This window comes from Talpa occidentalis, unplaced genomic scaffold, assembly GCF_014898055.3.
Source record: "Talpa occidentalis isolate TD23 unplaced genomic scaffold, MPIMG_talOcc4v2.1 talOcc4.5, whole genome shotgun sequence".
NCBI classification, from domain to species: domain Eukaryota; kingdom Metazoa; phylum Chordata; class Mammalia; order Eulipotyphla; family Talpidae; genus Talpa; species Talpa occidentalis.
The window spans coordinates 96287036-96304278 of record NW_023604861.1 but is presented as its reverse complement, the minus strand read 5'-3'; the positions used below and the strand labels follow the sequence as shown (position 1 = coordinate 96304278).

General features: G+C 43.6%; 1 protein-coding gene across 3 annotated transcripts; it reads left to right on the top strand.

The window, feature by feature from the left end:
* The first annotated feature begins 844 nt into the window (after nucleotides 1-844).
* Nucleotides 845-6428, top strand: IL1RN (interleukin 1 receptor antagonist). Of its 3 annotated transcripts, none has more exons than XM_037528878.2 (5): nucleotides 845-876; nucleotides 1073-1124; nucleotides 2785-2873; nucleotides 3966-4078; nucleotides 5135-6428. In XM_037528878.2, exons 2-5 carry the CDS (start codon nucleotides 1111-1113, stop codon nucleotides 5345-5347), a joined length of 429 nt encoding a protein of 142 aa, XP_037384775.1. In that variant the 5' UTR covers nucleotides 845-876; nucleotides 1073-1110; the 3' UTR covers nucleotides 5348-6428. The 3 variants fall into 3 exon arrangements, with proteins under 3 accessions (XP_037384775.1, XP_037384774.1, XP_037384773.1); XM_037528877.2 differs by lacking the exon at nucleotides 845-876 and adding an exon at nucleotides 909-931; XM_037528876.2 differs by lacking the exon at nucleotides 845-876 and having other exon boundaries at nucleotides 987-1124.
* The last annotated feature ends 10815 nt before the right edge of the window (nucleotides 6429-17243 follow it).

Genomic DNA, 17243 nt, shown 5'->3' with positions numbered 1-17243 from the left:
TGCCTTTTCCTCAACTGTCTAGAACGTAGTAAGGAAGGAGGCTAATGTTCATTAATGCTCATTGTGGGGCCAGAACACTTTTGTTCCCTCTTTTGAGAGGAAGACATATCAACCTCATTCTGAGCTTGAGGAGACAGAGGCAGAAACTCATATAAGTGAAGTGACTTCAAGGTCGCATAGGTGGCAACTGGTAGAGGAGGATCGTGGGCCCATTTCTGTCCAAGTGCTGAGTTTACCCCACTTTCCTGAGACCATGCCTTTTCAGATGTGGACAGACCGTTAGAGGTGGTTTTGAAGCACCTCTTAGGAAATACTCACTTAAGAGCAGGCGTCAGCAAGTTTCAGGCCCCATGCAGCCACTATGTGTTTTTGTCAAGAAAACTGTGCTGGAACACAGTGATGAGCGCTCCGTGACGGTCACGGGTCGTCTGTGACCGCTTAGAAGCCACACCAGGGGACTTAAGTAATCACGACAGAGACCAGATGACCTACAAACCCCAAAATATTTACTATCTAGTGCTTTACACACTGTTTACAAGTCCTGGTGCAGAGTCCAACAAGGCTGTCCTTCCATCAAAGAACACAAGGTGACATGAGACTGTCCCCAGTGCTGGGAGCCCTACCTCTTGTCTTTATTAGGACTGGGGGACATTTCTGATCAAATCTGTCTTTGGAAAGGCAACTGTGTTAGGGTACCTGCCTGTTAGGCAGATGAAAGTTTGGTTTTCATCGTGTTCTTCCCAGGAACTCAGTGAAGGGGAAATAGAATCTCAATTTTGGGGAAATTACACAGGGGAAAAGGGGAGGTAATAAGTTACAACACCCCATTGCGACATTCAGCGAGGCTGAAAGTGACAACAGCAGTTTCTCTTTTTGGTAATGTGGGGCATTTCCGTTTTTATCTTGGGGAAGGGCGGCCAATGCAGATTTGGTAAGGGACTATTTTCTTTATAAGTCACTCTTCGGGGCCCGAAATGGCAGTCTCCGTCACCTTGCTGAGGCCCCAGGATGGAAATCCACAGGTGCCCTGGCAGCTACCTAATCCCTCTTCTTCTTTTCCTGTTCCACTCAGAGACAGCCTGCCGCCCCTCCAGGAAGAGACCCTGCAAGATGCAAGCTTTCAGGTAAGGCGGATCCCAAGCAGCTGGGGGTGGCTGGGGAGCGGAGCTACTTCCCGTTGTCATCTGGTGCTGCCGCTCTGCAGATTTGGGCTGGAAAGGGATGGCCACCGTTCAGTTAAGGGACTGTCATATGCGTAGTCTTCAGGGCTTATATTTCAAAACATCCCAGAGTTCCAAAACTTGGTGAAGAGCTTGACTGACTTCGGCAGCTCAGCAAGTGACAAGTCACCTGCCAAGTAGCTGTACTGGGACCTGGGCCTGGCTGAATGCTGGGCAAAGAAGCAGAGAGGGGCGCCCCCCGTGGGCAGGATACAACCCAAAGTCCCAGACTGGTGGTTAAGAATGCCTGTCTATGAAAAAAAAAAAAAAAAAAAAAAAAAAAAGAATGCTTGTCTATATTGGCCCATTGGAGGATCTCACTCCCTGAGGCTTCTGCTATCGTCCGGGGCGTTGTGAATTGTATAACAGAGTTCTGTCAAGTGCCCGTAAACTATTGTGATTTTTAAAAGTTGGACCAGGAGGTTTATGAGAGTTCACCATCACTGTTGTAACAATGACAGTGTAATGTGAAAACAGTGCTGTCTATGTGTTCCCTCTGTCCTGTGAGATTCTAGGACTGTTGGGGTAGCTTCAGAGTCTCTCCAGCCTGAGGCTGCATGCAGGTTGGGACTCTGCGTGCTTGACTGCGTGCTTACCTAGTGTGTGTATGTGCGTGTGTATTTACATTCACCCTGGGCAAGTCCTTGCCTTTCCCTGAATTGGGAACTGTCTACTTCATTCACTCAGGAACACAGGATAATCACAAAAGGTCAATTGCTCACTGGTGCAAACAACTTCAGTTTACTTGACCACCCCTCTGAGTGCATGAAGTCACCAAAGTCACCTGATGTGGTGGGTGTCCTTAGTCACACTGCACTGGTGAGGAAGTGAGGCGCCAGGCTAAGGTCATGCAGGTGGTCAGCAGGTCGTGAAGGGCCTATGTCCTGGCTGGAGGTATACTTACCACGTCTCAAAGCTTTGAGCTCTGCTTTCAGCCTGAGGGTTCCCTCACCAAGAAGAAAAGACTGGGGGCCAGAAATAGGCCACTGGGTGATGGAAGAAAGCTCTGGGGCAGACCTCGACAGTCTAAGGTTCTGAGTCAGCTACACGGCCCTCTGTCTTTGAAACTTCCAGCACTGTTTGTGGGGCCACTGGTTTCAGATGACTTTTTAAATTTCCATTTACTAATAAAAACAGAATGCAATTAAAATACAGATCCTCAATGTATGACATTTCAGAGTTCGATAACAATATATGGCTGGGAGCTAGCATATCGGAAGTGCAGATATAGAATATTTTTGTATCCTGGAGAGCCCACTGCCTGGTGCTACTCTAGAACATGCTTTGCTGAAGTAGAAGGTGCCTGTCCTGGGAATATGAGGATGAGAAACGAGGAGAGGAAAGGGGTAGAAGGGGGTTCATACAACCAGCTGTGGTGGGAATTGGGCCTGTCTCTTACCTGATGTTGACCTCCATCTCCTCATCCATGCCATGGATGTTATAGAACACCACACTCCTGGCAGAAAGCTGGATGCAGATTCAGCAAACTCTCAGGGACATAGCAAGGGACAGATCATAGGGCTGGGCACACAGCTCCCTAAAGTGGTGTCCTTCTGCTTTACAGAATCTGGGATGTCAACCAGAAGACCTTCTACCTGAGGAATAACCAACTAGTCGCTGGATACTTGCAAGGCCCAAATTCTGAGCTGGAAGGTGAGTGGTGGCCAGGAAACTGATGCTGTGGGCACCAGGTAACCTTGCCCTGAGCACTGCAGCACAGGGGCCTGCCCTGGAAACCTGGCAATGCTTTAATCCTCATTGGTCTTTGGAGCTGAGTTTGAAGCTGAGGAGGCCTGGCCTCAGGGGGGTGAGAGGGAAGAGCTTAGGTCAGGAGTTACCTTCCACAGATACAGTGGTCCCAGGGCCACACCTGGAGGGGGATGGCTCAAGGGCAGTTCTACCCCTTCTAACCTCTTAATTAACCCCTTTGTTCCTGCATTGTTCAAATGCTAACTCTCATTCAAAATGAATGAGAATATGGAAGACTGTTAGGGGCCATATTCATCAATATCACATTCAGTCATGTTCTGGAACATGCTCTAACAGGCTGGATGGGCATGCTTAGCCCACTGCATTCCTCAGTTTCCCCTTTAGTAAGATGAGGTCAGGTGGATGATACGATGTGAGATTTTTTTTTCAGCACTTGCCTTCAAGGATATTTCCATGTCCCGTGGCTAGCTGGGTCCTGGGAGTGGCATTATCTCCATCTCCCTGCCTTTCCCCACCCCCTTCTTCTTTCCCTCCACTTCACCCTGAAAGAGTGAGACTTACCTTTCCTATCCTTCTGGTAATTCTAATGAAACTTGAAGGCACAGAGAAGCTGAGATTTTCACTGCTGCATGAGGACACAGGCAACTGAGGTCAGAGGCAAGTTCAAAGTCACCCAGGTGCCTTGGGCTGAGCCTCAGGGGGCCCCACTCATGACCTTGGGTGCTTTTTTTCTGTACATGAACAGCACGCCTGTTGACTGGAGCCCAAGTATCTGTGTGCTCCAGAAGAAAGGGAGGGTAGAAATCATGGAACAGGATCCAGACAATTTGGTCCTTGAGCAGTCACGAGACAGTATGTTTACTCTGATCCTCTATTTGGATGCAGACCAGGAAGATGGTGCCTGACTGTCCTTCTGACCTTAGGGTTTTAGTTGTGGAGTGGGGGGTGGAGGGAGAAAAATCCCTATCCTGCCATCTTTTCCCTGTCTCTGCCGCCCCTTCTTTACACCTGACAATTTTCTCTGCCCTTTGCCAGAGAAGCTAGACGTGGTGCCCATCGAGCCTCACACTGTGTTCCTGGGGATCCACGGGGAAAAGCTGTGCCTGGCTTGTGTCAAATCTGGTGATCAGATCAGACTCCAGTTGGAGGTAAGGACCTGCCTTAGATAATGACCACCACTGGGGGCTCAAGACACCATAAATATGTCTCTTTTCACCATGCTATTTCTGGCTAGGGTCAGTCAGACACTTCTGTTCATGTTGTGTAGCTGGGCTCACTTCTGCAGCCATGTTCAGCAGAGCCCTTAGCTGTCTCTCTCCGTGGCCTCTCAGAGTTCACTTGTCAGCTCGAGCTTCCATACAACATGGCTGCTGGCTTCCAAGAGAAATGATTCCAAAAAGAAAAGCCTCAGTGTGCAAATGCTTGCTAAACCTTTACTTTCATCCTACCACTAATGCCCCAGTGGCCAAAGCTGGACTCTTGACTAAGTCTCGCCCCAATGGAAGGGGGCACTACACAGGGTGTGAACCCAGGGTTATTATTCATTTAGGGAGATAAATCACTGCACATTAATCTTTCCCAAAGGCCCCAACCCTCTCCCAGTAATTTCAGGATCTTTCTCTTCTAATCCTTATTTACTCAAACTCATGAGCTGGCATCCCGCTCATGCTTAGTCCTCTCTGAGTGCAATATTAATAGTCTCAGAGGCTTGTTGGACAAACTTTTAACTCAAATTGGAGTGGCCATATCTGTGACACTGTCACTTCCTTCCCCAGAGGATGGGACACTTTTTGGAGGGTGACCGACCTCTGTGGCGTAGGGATGGCAGGATGTTGTGCATCACATCTTGCATAGCTGCAATACTCTGCCCACCATATCCTCTGCCCTTTCCTTGGAGGCACACACCCTGGCAGTGCGCCAGTCTCCATAGGCCTTGGCCTTCACTGATGATATATGGAGTTTGCTAAACATAAGTGCTCATGGTCAGAGTGGCCAGATTTTCCCAACTTTAAAGTGTGGTGACAGGACAGACTCTGTGTTATCACTGTCTTAAGAGATAGGGATCATGGAGGGCCTCCAAGTCAACATTTCTGCAGGATTACTCTGGGCTACTGGTGGCCCACACTCTGGTGTGGGGTGGCAAGGTGGGTAGTACAGGACCTTCCAGCTCTTTAGCTCTTACATGCTTATTTCTTGGCTTTCAGGCAGTTAACATCACTGACCTGAGCAAGGACAAGGAGCAGGACAAGCGCTTCACCTTTATCCGCACAGAAAATGGTCCCACCACCAGCTTTGAGTCAGCTGCCTGTCCCGGATGGTATCTCTGCACTGCCCTGGAGGCTGACCGGCCTGTCAGCCTCACCAACACACCTGAGGAGGCCATCATGGTCACCAAGTTCTACTTCCAGCAGGACTAGTGTACGGCCACATCCCTTCTCCATTCACAGCCCATGGACGACTGTAGAGAGACTACCTTTTCACCTCTGTGCAGGGTCTCCTGCTCTCTCCTGGGCTCTGAGGATCAGCTTTGGTACAGTGGACACTCAGGAGGCAGTACTAGAGCCCTAGAAGAAACAGGACTCTGTCTCCAGCCTTCTCAGTTAACCCCGCCTCCGTGCCATCTCCACAATGGACTTTCTAAAGTGCAGATTGAATTACGGTGCTGCTCAAAACCTCTCACTGCCACCTACACCTTCCAGATAAAATCCAGGCTTCCTGGTCAGCCTGGATGCCCTCTGTTTTCTCATCCCTGACTACTCCCTCACCCCAGGGCCCCTGTGCCAGATCCCTAGGCTACTTGCTGACCTCCTGCCAAGTGACTCCCAGATCTTGGTTTGCAAATGGATGCTGTTCCATGGGGAAGATTTTAAAATCTGTGGCAAACTGTAAAAATAAGGTTTTCATGATATTTTAAAAATTAAGCCAACTTGATTCAATTTGAAGCAGAGTCCTTTATTTGGAGGTTATGTCCTTTCTGGAAGGAATGAGAGAGAAAAATATTGTGTTTGTGAACTGATCATGAAACTAGTTCTCCCTTTTTATTTCTATTTCTGTGGTGCCGAAACCTGTAAAAATTAAAAGTTAGTTATTATGTTGGTCCACTATTTTTTTCTCTCCAAAACATTCCTGTAAGTCTACCCCATCTCTTTCACAGTTGCTGGCAGGTCTCTCCCCAATGGCCTCCCATCAAAAGTTCCCTGGATCCCAAGTCATGGTGCAGATGTGGCCCCAGAGATTTTTCTCCTCTTTTTCAGGGGGATGAGTTGCTCCTTGACTTTTAAAGCACTTCTGACACTCTGAATATCTACTTGTCTCTGTGCCTCTGTCCTTCTGTCTCAGACCCTGATCTCCTGGGAGCCAGCAGCATAAGGGTCTAAGGTCCCTGCAGGGCTGAGCACAGGGCCTGACCTCAGCAGGTGTGTAATGAATGTATGTTGTCTGTGTGAGTGGGAGGTTTCCTCCCACTGTGACTTAAGCTCTGTTTTACAATAAAACTTTAAAAACTCATCTACTTTGTTGGCTGTTACTTATAATAGCCAAGATAATGGAAACAAATTAAGTGTCCATCAGTGGAGGAAAGGATGAAGAATAGTGATATGATCTCTCTCTCTCTCTCTCTCTCTCTCTCTCTCTCTCTTTCTGTCTCTCTCTCTCACATACATCCCACTGTGGAACATTATTCAGCTACAAAAAAGGAGAAACTTCTGCCATTTGTAACATGGCTGCTCCTTGAGGGCATTATGCTAAATGAAATAAGTCATACTCAGAAAGATGAATACTATTTGATGAAACTTATATGTAGAGTCTAAAAAAAATCATAGAATCAGAGAACAGATTGAGGTTGCCTGAGGTGGGGCATGGGAATGGATAAAAGGGTTATAGAGGTCAAAAAGGCGTAATCTTCCACTTATACAATAAATAAATCACGGGGAATAATGCACTGTAGAGTGACTGCAGTAAGTACTATACTGTATATTTGAAAGTTGCTAAGGGAGTAAAAGTAAACTTGAGAGTTCTCATCACAAAAATTATTTGTGACTATGTGGTGATTAATGTTAACTAGAGTTATTGTGGTACTCAATTTTCATTATATACAAATATGAAATAATTATATTGTACACCAGGAACTAAAATACATGTCAATTATATCACAATTTTAAAAACAAAAAGAAAAAAAGTAGGGGGAGGGGAGGAAATTAGACCAGATTTGTGGTTCTCATCTGGCTCATCTGTGGAGATTAAAAAAAATGATTCCAATGTTCAATCCCATCACCTTCACAGGTTGGTTTGGGGGTGGCCTGAGGTGAGGCCAGGGCAACAGCTTGCCAGGGCTCAGAGTCCCAGGACCATATGACCTTGAGGTCAATTACCCCCAAATGCTCCCTCAGAGTGAAGCCTCCTGGAAGTTCTATAAATTCAAAGAAGGGAGCTAGGACTTAACTTTAGAGAAAGGTTCCTTACAACTCAGTCATATATTTTGACTATATTTTAATCTGAGTTGAAGGTAGAAGGTTTTCTACTTTATTAGTCACAAAGTTAGTTGAGACATACTTCAAGTTCATTTTTTATTGACATACATTGTGAGTGATAGTAGTTGTTGAGGCAAAATTCCTGCAACTCTTAGGGAAACCAAATAATTTTGTATTTTCTCTTCATATATAACTATTAAATCTCTAAATCATAGTGGCAAATATCAACATGCTTGGTATTAAACCCAGCTCTCAGAAAAGTCAGGAGAGAGAGTGAAACAAGTTTAGAAGGAAATTGAGCTTTCAAGACTGCCTTGCCTCTTTGTTGCATTATGTGAAAAAGCAGTTCAAGAGATGTCCACCAGGGGTCAGCATTTCCAGCATTTTCCTGAAGCTCATCCTGCATTTCATTGCTGTTCTGGACAAAAAATCAAAGACAAAGAACTATTGATAATTCAGTTCATACTCTCAGGTTGTTGAAGCATCAGTCTTTTAAAGACTTCCTAAGAAAAAACTTGTTTTTTCACTCTAAGGAAGGTTTATTCCCATTTGTCTATAACCAAGCTGTAGTTTAGTACTAGCTTGGGCTATTTATCTCCTAAAGGACATGCGGGGCCTGACCTTAACAACTATTCAACAAATGTTTTCTGTCATCAATATCTGTTCTTTAGAGAACGAGACACAAGAAATTCTAGCCATCTTGTGCTTACTTGAAAGTCCACTTACTGTACTGCTTTTTCCAGCTTTTTCCCACTTGCCTGGATGATTGATTGACATGTGAAACTGACCCCCCCACAGTCACCTTGCTTAGTGCATGTCAACAGGAAAATGCACGCTTTTCACATTGGGTGTGGGTGGACTTCACAAACGTCAAATAAACACAAAAAGGCCAAGATATTCATTCCACTGCGGAATGCGTCTTCGGAGGAACAGCCGTGTCTGCAGCCTCTTCCAGGGAAAGCGAACACCGTGTCAGAGGACGAGGAAAACGTGGCTTGGAGCCTGAACAGAGGAGTAATCTTACAGACCGATGACCTCAAACTGCCGACCTTGTCACTCCACTTCCACCCTAAGGGTCTCCCTTCCCAGGGTGCCAATGTCCATTGTCCTGGCTTTAACGCACATTCTTAGGGGGCCATGATGGTCACTTGGCATTTTTTTTCTGTCCAAGTGTGCACCTTAAGGCATGGACTGTGTTTTGCTTTTATTTTTCCAGCTTCGTTGAGAAATAATTGGCACACCTCACTGTACACATTCACCACGTACAGCACGATGGTGTGGTTTACAGATAGGATGTCTGGCCACCACGGTGGTTCAGCTCATAACCACCTTCTCATAGTCAATAAAAAGAAAAGAAAGAAGATAAGAAAGAAGAAAATAATTTTCCTTGTCATGAGAAATCAGGATTTACTCTCTTAACCTCACCTCTAGCCATCATGTTGGACATTGCACCCCTGGTCCTTATCTTATAACAGGCAGGCAGTTTGCAACTTTTGACCCACCCCCCTCTCCCCAAGTCCCCCTTTCTGCACCCTCTGCCTCGGTCTCTTTTTCAAAATGCAAAGTGCTTTGCATTTTGCAGCCTCCAAAGCCACTTACCTGAAACTGATTAAAATTCATTGCAAACATATTCTGAAGTATATTAATTTCATATGCAATTCCCATCTACTCTTCCCTCTTCCTAGAACACTCTACCCCAGAGATCCCACCCCCTCCTCCATTACCTCTTCTTCATGGAGTCCACTGCACAAATGGCGCCTTATCAGAGAAGTCTTTTTTGACCTCCCTACCTAAAATACCATCCTAGCCCCAAAAGTCTTTTTTCACTTTCTTTTTCCTTCTTGCAATGATTACCTTTTGACATGTTATGTATTTGCTTGTTTGCTTATTTAAATTTATTTCCCTGTGCATTTGAAGCTCCATTAAGGCAGCAACATTTCTGCCTCATCAGTGCCTTATTATTAATTCAACAACCTTCTTTATGGAGATTCGATGTTAGTTCTAGGTGCTGAAGAAAATACGAGATGCTTTCCGTTGAGCTTAGCCAGGAAGCCAGTGGAAACCAGTTCAAATATACAAGTGTCATTGGTAGTAGTTTTGCATGGCTAATTTGCATTTCCAATTTTTGTCTTCTTCTGTGTTTCCTGGGGTGAATTGGGATAATTTCAGCTCCTTCTTCTGGAGTAAATAGGAGCACCCAATCACCCAGTCTCTATGTCCTTATTGCGAGACCTCAAAAATCTCAATAGAGGCACCTATGATTAAATAAACTGTGAAGAGAAAGAAAGCTTTGGATGGTAAATAAAATGAAGGATCACAGCAAAGATAACATGAACGATAATTTAGTACTGCTCAGCAGATGCCACTGTCCTCAACATCCCCTGTCCTCACCACCCACGGGGCAGGACCCCCAAGCCTGGCCTTGTTCAGTTTTATTCTTAGCCCCTCCCTTTCCCTGAAGACCATTCCTCAAGGCTCTCTGGTCACCAGCCCCCACTGTCCGTCTCTGTCTGTCTGTCAGTCTCTCTGGAGCTGTCTTCTGTGAAGGAGCTCACATCTCCCTACCTCCCCTCAGAACAACTAAATCCAGCTGCAGAGTCGAACATAGAACAAAGGCCTGTGGACGCGAGGAAGGAAGAATTATATACATTTATGGTTGATTTTAACATCAAGTTCTTGGACGGAAGTCTACCCCTTTCATTACAGATGAAAGTTTGTGGGTTGTTTTTTTTTTTTTACCTCTTTCTGAGACAGGCAATCAGGAAGATTGGTACTGCAGCAGGCAGAGGGGGTACCCAGAAGCAGAGAGCTGGGGTCCAGACAGGCCCTTCTCGGGTACAGAGGACATAACTAAGAGTCTCTGATTTGAAACCAGAAGGCTCAGGAATTTGGCCCAGCTCCACCACTGAATAGCTGGATGCTTCTGAAAGAACTACTTAGGGTTCCTGAAGTTCACTTAATTCATTTGAAAAACCACGATTGTCACATAATCAGAGATGTTTCTCTTTGGGGTGGTCTTATAACTTTATTTGACATTGGTTAGGTCTCATTCACACTGACCATAGATTTTTGAAAGTGGTGACGGATACATAGAACTCTTTTGATGAGTCTTCACCCTCATTGCATTTTCTGGGCGTGGATACTCCCTTACGCCTTTGGGTCCAGACAGGTTGGTTGAGCCTGGTGCCCATATCTGGAGTGAACCTCTCCTTTGTGCCAAGTTTTTAGCTCTCTTTCAGGCCCCCTCTGTGGATGCGCCTGTGCATGTGGCTGGTGTGTTCCCCAGTCACTACTTTACTGATGGCAGGATGGCCTTTCTACCACCCTTCTTTGCAGAAGCCATTGCCCATACTCACTTTGCTGGGTCCCCTGGGAGTTGTGACAATTAAATAATGCATTTAAAAGTACTCCATAAAAATGTTTAATAATGTTATAATCCAAGTGCTTCCAGAAGTCTCCAGCATGGGGAGGCAAAGAACATCATACCATCTGACAATGCCGTTCCTGATCCAGTTTTCCCTTCAGTCCCTCGACATGAAACCATCCCCGACCTGGGCCACCCAATGACCTCATGTCTGTTAGAACCTTCACCCCAAGACTTCCACCACTTCCTTCCTCTCCTTATTGTCAGTGTCTGTACCCCAGGCAGGGTCACCAGGTAATTCCAGAGCCCTCAGTTCCCAAGGTGCCTAAGTGGGTTCCCAGTATTTGTACCACTAGGAGGCGTTTGTGTACCCTAATAATAGCAAATCCCCAGTGAAAAATTTGGCCTGTGACCATTTGTTTCAAGAAGACACACGTTCCCATGAAGAAGCAACATTTTGCAGGCACGGTGAGGTCTGACCCTTAAAAGAGAAACATGGGAAGGCAGTCCACAAAGATTCAGCCCCTTGTCCTGTCTCAGTGTCCCCAGAACAACTCTCTAAAGTCTTCTCTTTGGAGGATAGGTTTTGCTTTGCAAATGTATAATCAAATGCCCCCATTCTTTGCCCAGACAAAAGGAAACACACCCCAAGTGCCAGAGCAAGGCGAAGAGTTCATCTTTCTGTTTGTAAAATTGTTTCTATTGAGGTAACCTTGGTTTATAACATCCAGTATGTTTAGGGTATAGATAGGTTCATGCTTCTTCAGATGTATGTCATCACATGTCACACCCACCACCAAAGCATCCATAATCCTTACCATAGTCCATTGCCTGCCCTCCCCCTGTCACCCCCGACACACTCACCCTCTAGCAGTCTTAATTTTGCAGGCATATTCTAGGGTTAGCTTTGGCTTAGTTTTGTTAGTTCCTTTGTTTTGTTTCTCTATATTCTACATATGAGTGAAATGACCAGTATTTGTCTTTCTCCTTTTGACTTAATTTGCTTAGCATAATCCTCTCCAGTTCCATACATATTGTAGCGTATGGAAAGTTATTTTTTTTGACAGTTGAGTAGTATTCCGTTGTGTACATAAAACACATCTTCTTAACCCACTTCTCTGTCTTTGAGTACTTAGGTTGTTTCCATAACTTGAATTGGTGATTTTTGTATTCTACGGGAGGGTACTTAGAAGTGGGCTACTGAACCATATGGTAGATCTCTTTTTAATGTTTTGAAACCTCTGTACTGTTTACAATAGGGGCTGGACCAGTCTGCATTCCCACCAACAGTGCATAAGGGTTCCTTTTTCTTCATAGCCTTGCCAACGCTTGTTTCTGGTCTTTTTGATATGGGCCATTTCACAAGAAGAGAAAGAAATAAAGAAAACAATCTCATATACAAAGGTATCAAAAAGAATTAAGTATCTAAGAATAAACTAAACAAAGAAGGTGAAAGACCTATACAACAAAAACTGTAAGATATTATTAAAAAAACTGAAGACACAAAGAAGTGGAAATGCATCCATGTGCATGGATTGGAAGACTGAACATTGTCAAAATGGCCATTTTAATCAAAGTAAGATAAAGTTTCAATGCAATCCCTATCAAAATTTCCAGAAATCGTATTTATTTTCTTTTTTATTTATTTATTTATTTATTTATTTATTTATTTATTTATTTATTTATACAAGCACTGGGTACAGTCAGAAGCGCGGGAGGGTGAGAGAATTCACCAGAGCCAGAGCGGGGAACAGAACAGGCAGAAGGACCGAAGTACACTGCTGAGGGGAGCAGCGGGCGGCAGGAGAGGTCTGCGCGCCATGTGGGTTCCTCCTCTGGTGGCCAGGGAGCGGCCGGGGATCGAACCTGCGCTGCAGAGGCTGCGGGCATCTTCGTAACCCAGCGCTCAACCGCTGCGCCACCGGGGAGGCCCAGAAATCGTATTTCTTAAGACAAAATTGCCTGTTGCTTTGAAACAACAATTCTCCATTCAATCATCTGCATTAAATTTTCAAGGAGATAGGAGCAAGGGTTAGTCCAGAGACTGACTTCCCACTACCTTGGAGCTGGGTGTAACCTCCTGTTACACTTCAGTAATACAGAACAGTGGCCTATCTACTGCCTATCAAAGTTACCATCACACTTCTCAGAAACAGAACAAAATCATAATACCTGTAACCTCCCCCACTGCATGTCTTCATAAGAAACTGAGTGACACTTCTTTTTTCTTTCCTTTAATATAAATTCACTTAGTTAACATGGTCAAGTCCATATGAAGAGTGCAGATCACTCATGGCCTTGTAAGGTATGAAAGGAAATTCAGATTCTGAGCAATCAAGAACCATTAAAAGAGTTTAAACTAAAAGGAAAAGGAATTTGATTAGTACTTTATTGAGGGAAAATTTACAAAAGTCATTACCAATAAATTTATAAATATCAAATAGCACACATTTTAAATATCCAGTGTGTGCATTTTGACAAATGTATACATTTTTGTAAGCAGAACCTCACTAAAATGTAGAACATTTCCTTAACACCTGCAAAATCATGTATGTCTCTTTCTAATCAATTCTCCTCACCCAAGAGGTAGCCATGGTTCTCATTTCTCCGCCTGTCGATTTGTACACCCACGTTACAATTCCAAGTGCTATGAAAGTAATCATATAGCACATGCTCATTTTGTGTTAGTCTTCTTTTTATCCACATAATTTTTTTAATGATTTGTCCATGCTGTTATGGGAAATCAGTCAATTGTTTCTTCCTATTGTTGAGATGTATTTTAATTTATGAATAAAGCACAGCTATTTATCCATGAATGTTTGGGTTATTTCTGTTTGTTTGCTTTTTAAAGATTTATTTATTTACACAAGCACTAGGGTACAAGCCAGAGGCGCAGGAGGTGAAAGGATTCACCAGAGACAGAGCAGGGAGCAGAGCAGGCAGAAGGACCAAAATACACTGCCTAGGGGAGGAGCGGGCTAGACAGGAGAGGTTGCAGCGCCATGTGGAAATCTCCCTGGCCGGCCAGGAATCAAACCGGTGCTGCAGAGGTTGTGGACAGCTTCACAGCGCTGCACTCAACCCGCTGCACCACCGGGGAGGTCTGTTTGTTTTTTTAATATGATAACCAAAGCAAATGTGCAAAAGGATATGATTTATATGATCAACAAGAACTGTGAATAAAAAATCTGTATTTGTTTTCTTGGACATTTATTTTTAATTCTCCTGAATAAATAACTAGAATAGCTGGATTAAATGGTAGGTACATGTTTAATTTTACAAGAAACTGCCAAAGTGCTTCCCAGAGTGCTTATGTCAGCAAAATATGAGGTTAACAGTATTAAAATACCAATATTTGGTATTTTCAGTGTTTAAGTTTTCATCATTCTTGTAGAGTTGATATGGTATTTCATTAACAATGCTTATTGGTCATTTGTTTCTCTTTTGTGTAAATTGCCTGCTCAAGGTTTTTTTTTTTTTTTAAGATTTATTTATTCACACATACAAAAACCGGAGTACAGGCCAGATGCGCGGGAAGGTGAGAGGATTCACCAGAGACAGAGTGGGGAACAGAACAGGCAGACTGACTGAAATACACTGCTGAGGGGAGCAGCGGGCGAGACAGGAGAGGTCTGATGTGCAATGTGGGATTCTCGCCTGCTGGGATCCGTGAGGCTGCGGACAGCTTCACAGCCCTGCGCTCAACTTCCTGAGCCACCAGGGGAGGCCCCCTGTTCAAATTTTTTGATCATCATTTTAAATTTAATGGTTTATCCTTTTATTATTGGCTTGTAGGAGTTGAATATAATTTGGATATGATTCTTTTGTCAAATATATATTTTGTGAACATTTCTCCCAATCTAGGGTTTACCTGTTCATTTTCCAAACAGTATTAGATGAACTGATTTTAATAATTTGTTATAAATCCAATTTATCATTTCTTTTTATCAAGTTATAAAAGTCTTTATAACCTAAAACTGCAATGATTTCTTTTTGTTTCCTTCTAGATATTTTATCGTTTCAGTGTTTACATTTATGCCTATGATCCATTTTGAATTAGTGTTTATGTGTGGTGTGAGGTAAGGCAAAGATTCTTCTATTTTTTTGAAATACCTTTATTGAGTTATCCTCATTCACATGCCATATAATTCACCCATTTAAAGTATATGAGTCACTACTACAAAGCTATAATCATCAAAACTGCATGGTATTGGAACAAGAACAGAAACACAGGCCAATGAAATCGAATAGAAAATCCAGAAATAAACCCACAGATTTATGGTCAACTAATCTTTGACAAAGGAGCAAAGAATATGCATTGGAGCTAAGAAAGTTTGTTCAATAAATGGCGCTGGGAAAACTGGGTCGCTACATGCAAAAGAATGAAGCTTGACCACTACCTCACACCATGCACAAAAATCAACTCAAAATGGATTAAAGAACTAGACATAAGACCTGAAACCATAAAATACATTGAAGGATATATAGGCGAAACACTACGTGATATGCACATCAAAGACATCTTTACAGACACATCACCCAAAGCAGTGATAGCGAAGGCAAAGATCAACAGCTGGGACTACATCAAATTAAAGAGCTTCTGCACAGCAAATGAGACAATAACAAAAACAAAGAGAAACCCCTCCGACTGGGAGAACATTTTTGCACACAACACTAATGATAAAGGATTGATCACAAAAATCTGCAAAGAGCTGATGAGACTCAGCAACAACAAAGAAAATAACCCTGTCAAAAAATGGGCAGAAGAGCTAAAAAGAAACTTCTCTGAAGAGGAAATGCAAATGGCCAACAGGCATATGAGAAAATGTTCAACATCACTTGTAATCAGGGAAATGCAAATCAAAACTACCATGAGATACCATCTTACACCAGTGAGAATGGCACATATTAAAAAAACTAGCAACAACAAATGTTGGTGAGGATGTGGAGAAAAGGGAACTCTCCTGCACTGTTGGTGGGAGTGCAAACTGGTCCAACCACTATGGAGAGCTGTGTGGAGATTTCTGGACCTACTAAACATAGAGCTTCCATATGATCCAGCAATTCCACTCCTACGTATTTACCCAAAGGACACAGAAACATCAATTCCAAAGAACACCTGCACCCCTATGTTTATAGCAGCACTGTTTACAATAGCTAAGCTTTGGAAACAACCCAAATGCCCAGAAATAGATGACTGGATCAAGAAGATGTGGTACATATACACCATGGAATATTACTCAGCATTCAAAAAAGATAAACACATGCAATTTGCAGCAACATGGATGGCGCTGGAAGGGATCATGCTCAGCAAAATAAGCCAGAAAGAAAAAGAAAAATACTGGATGGTCTCACTCATAGCAGGAATCTAGAAAACTTAAATAAGGGACCAGGAAAATGAATAACTATAAGAAAGTGAAAATCAAAATCAACAAACAACTATGAACCAGAGACACTCTATGGGAGGTGGGGGGCAGGGAGGGGAGGGATTGGGGTCAAAATAAGAGGGTTGCAATTGTATGAGGAATATAAAAATAAAATTTATTTAAAAAAATAAAGTGTATGAGTCAGTAGTTTTTAAATATTTTGGTGGTTAATTTTATGTGTCAACTTGACTGTGCTATAGGATGTCCAGATAGCTGGTAAAACATCACTCTGGGGGTCTCCCCTGGTGGCGCAGTTGTTAAGCGCTGGGCTGTGAAGCTGCTCTGCAGCGCTGGTTTGATCCCTGGCCCCTGATGAGGGTCCCATATGGTGTGCAGACCTCTCATGCCACCTGCTGCTCCCCTCAGCAGTGTGCTTTGTCAGTCTGCCTGTTCTGCTCTCTGATCTGGCTCTGGTGAATCCTCTCACCCTCCTGAGCTTCTTCTGACTGTACCCAGTGCTTGTATAAAAAAACAAACACGCAAACAAACAAACAAACAAACAAACAAAAACATTACTCTGGGATGTGTTTGTGAGGGTGTTTCTGGAAGACATTAGCGTTTGAAGCAGTAGGATAAGTAAAGAAGATCTCCCTCATCATGCCAGTGGTCAGCATTCAATCCATTCAGGGCCTTAATAGAACAAGAAGGCAGCAGAAGGGTGAAATTTTGCTTAATCTGGGACATCCCTCTTCTGGCTCCCCCAGTTCTCAGACCTTTGGACTTGGGCCAGAACTCATACTACTGGTTTCCAACCTCTCCAATTTATAGATGGCAGATCAAGAGTAAGAGTTGATTACCATAATAAATCTTCTATCTATCCATCTACCTATCTACCATCCATCCATTCCTCCATCCATCCATCCATCCTCTTGGTTCTTTTCTCTGGAGATCTGTGATTAATACAAGTATATTAGTAGAGTTGTACAACTACAGACACAATCCATTTCATCACTACCCAATTCCCCTTTTCTCCAACCCTAGGCAACCACTAATCTACTTTCTGTCCCTATAGATTTGCCTATTCTAAACATTTTTTATAAACGGAATCATGTGC

Bases quoted from the DNA above. Each gene is read 5' to 3' on its own strand.
- IL1RN (XM_037528876.2), top strand. From the start codon at position 1,009: ATGGAAATCCACAGGTGCCCTGGCAGCTACCTAATCCCTCTTCTTCTT. The intron at 1,125-2,784 runs GTAAGGCGGATC...TCTGCTTTACAG, and splicing joins TGCAAGATGCAAGCTTTCAG to AATCTGGGATGTCAACCAGA. The intron at 2,874-3,965 runs GTGAGTGGTGGC...GCCCTTTGCCAG, and splicing joins CCCAAATTCTGAGCTGGAAG to AGAAGCTAGACGTGGTGCCC.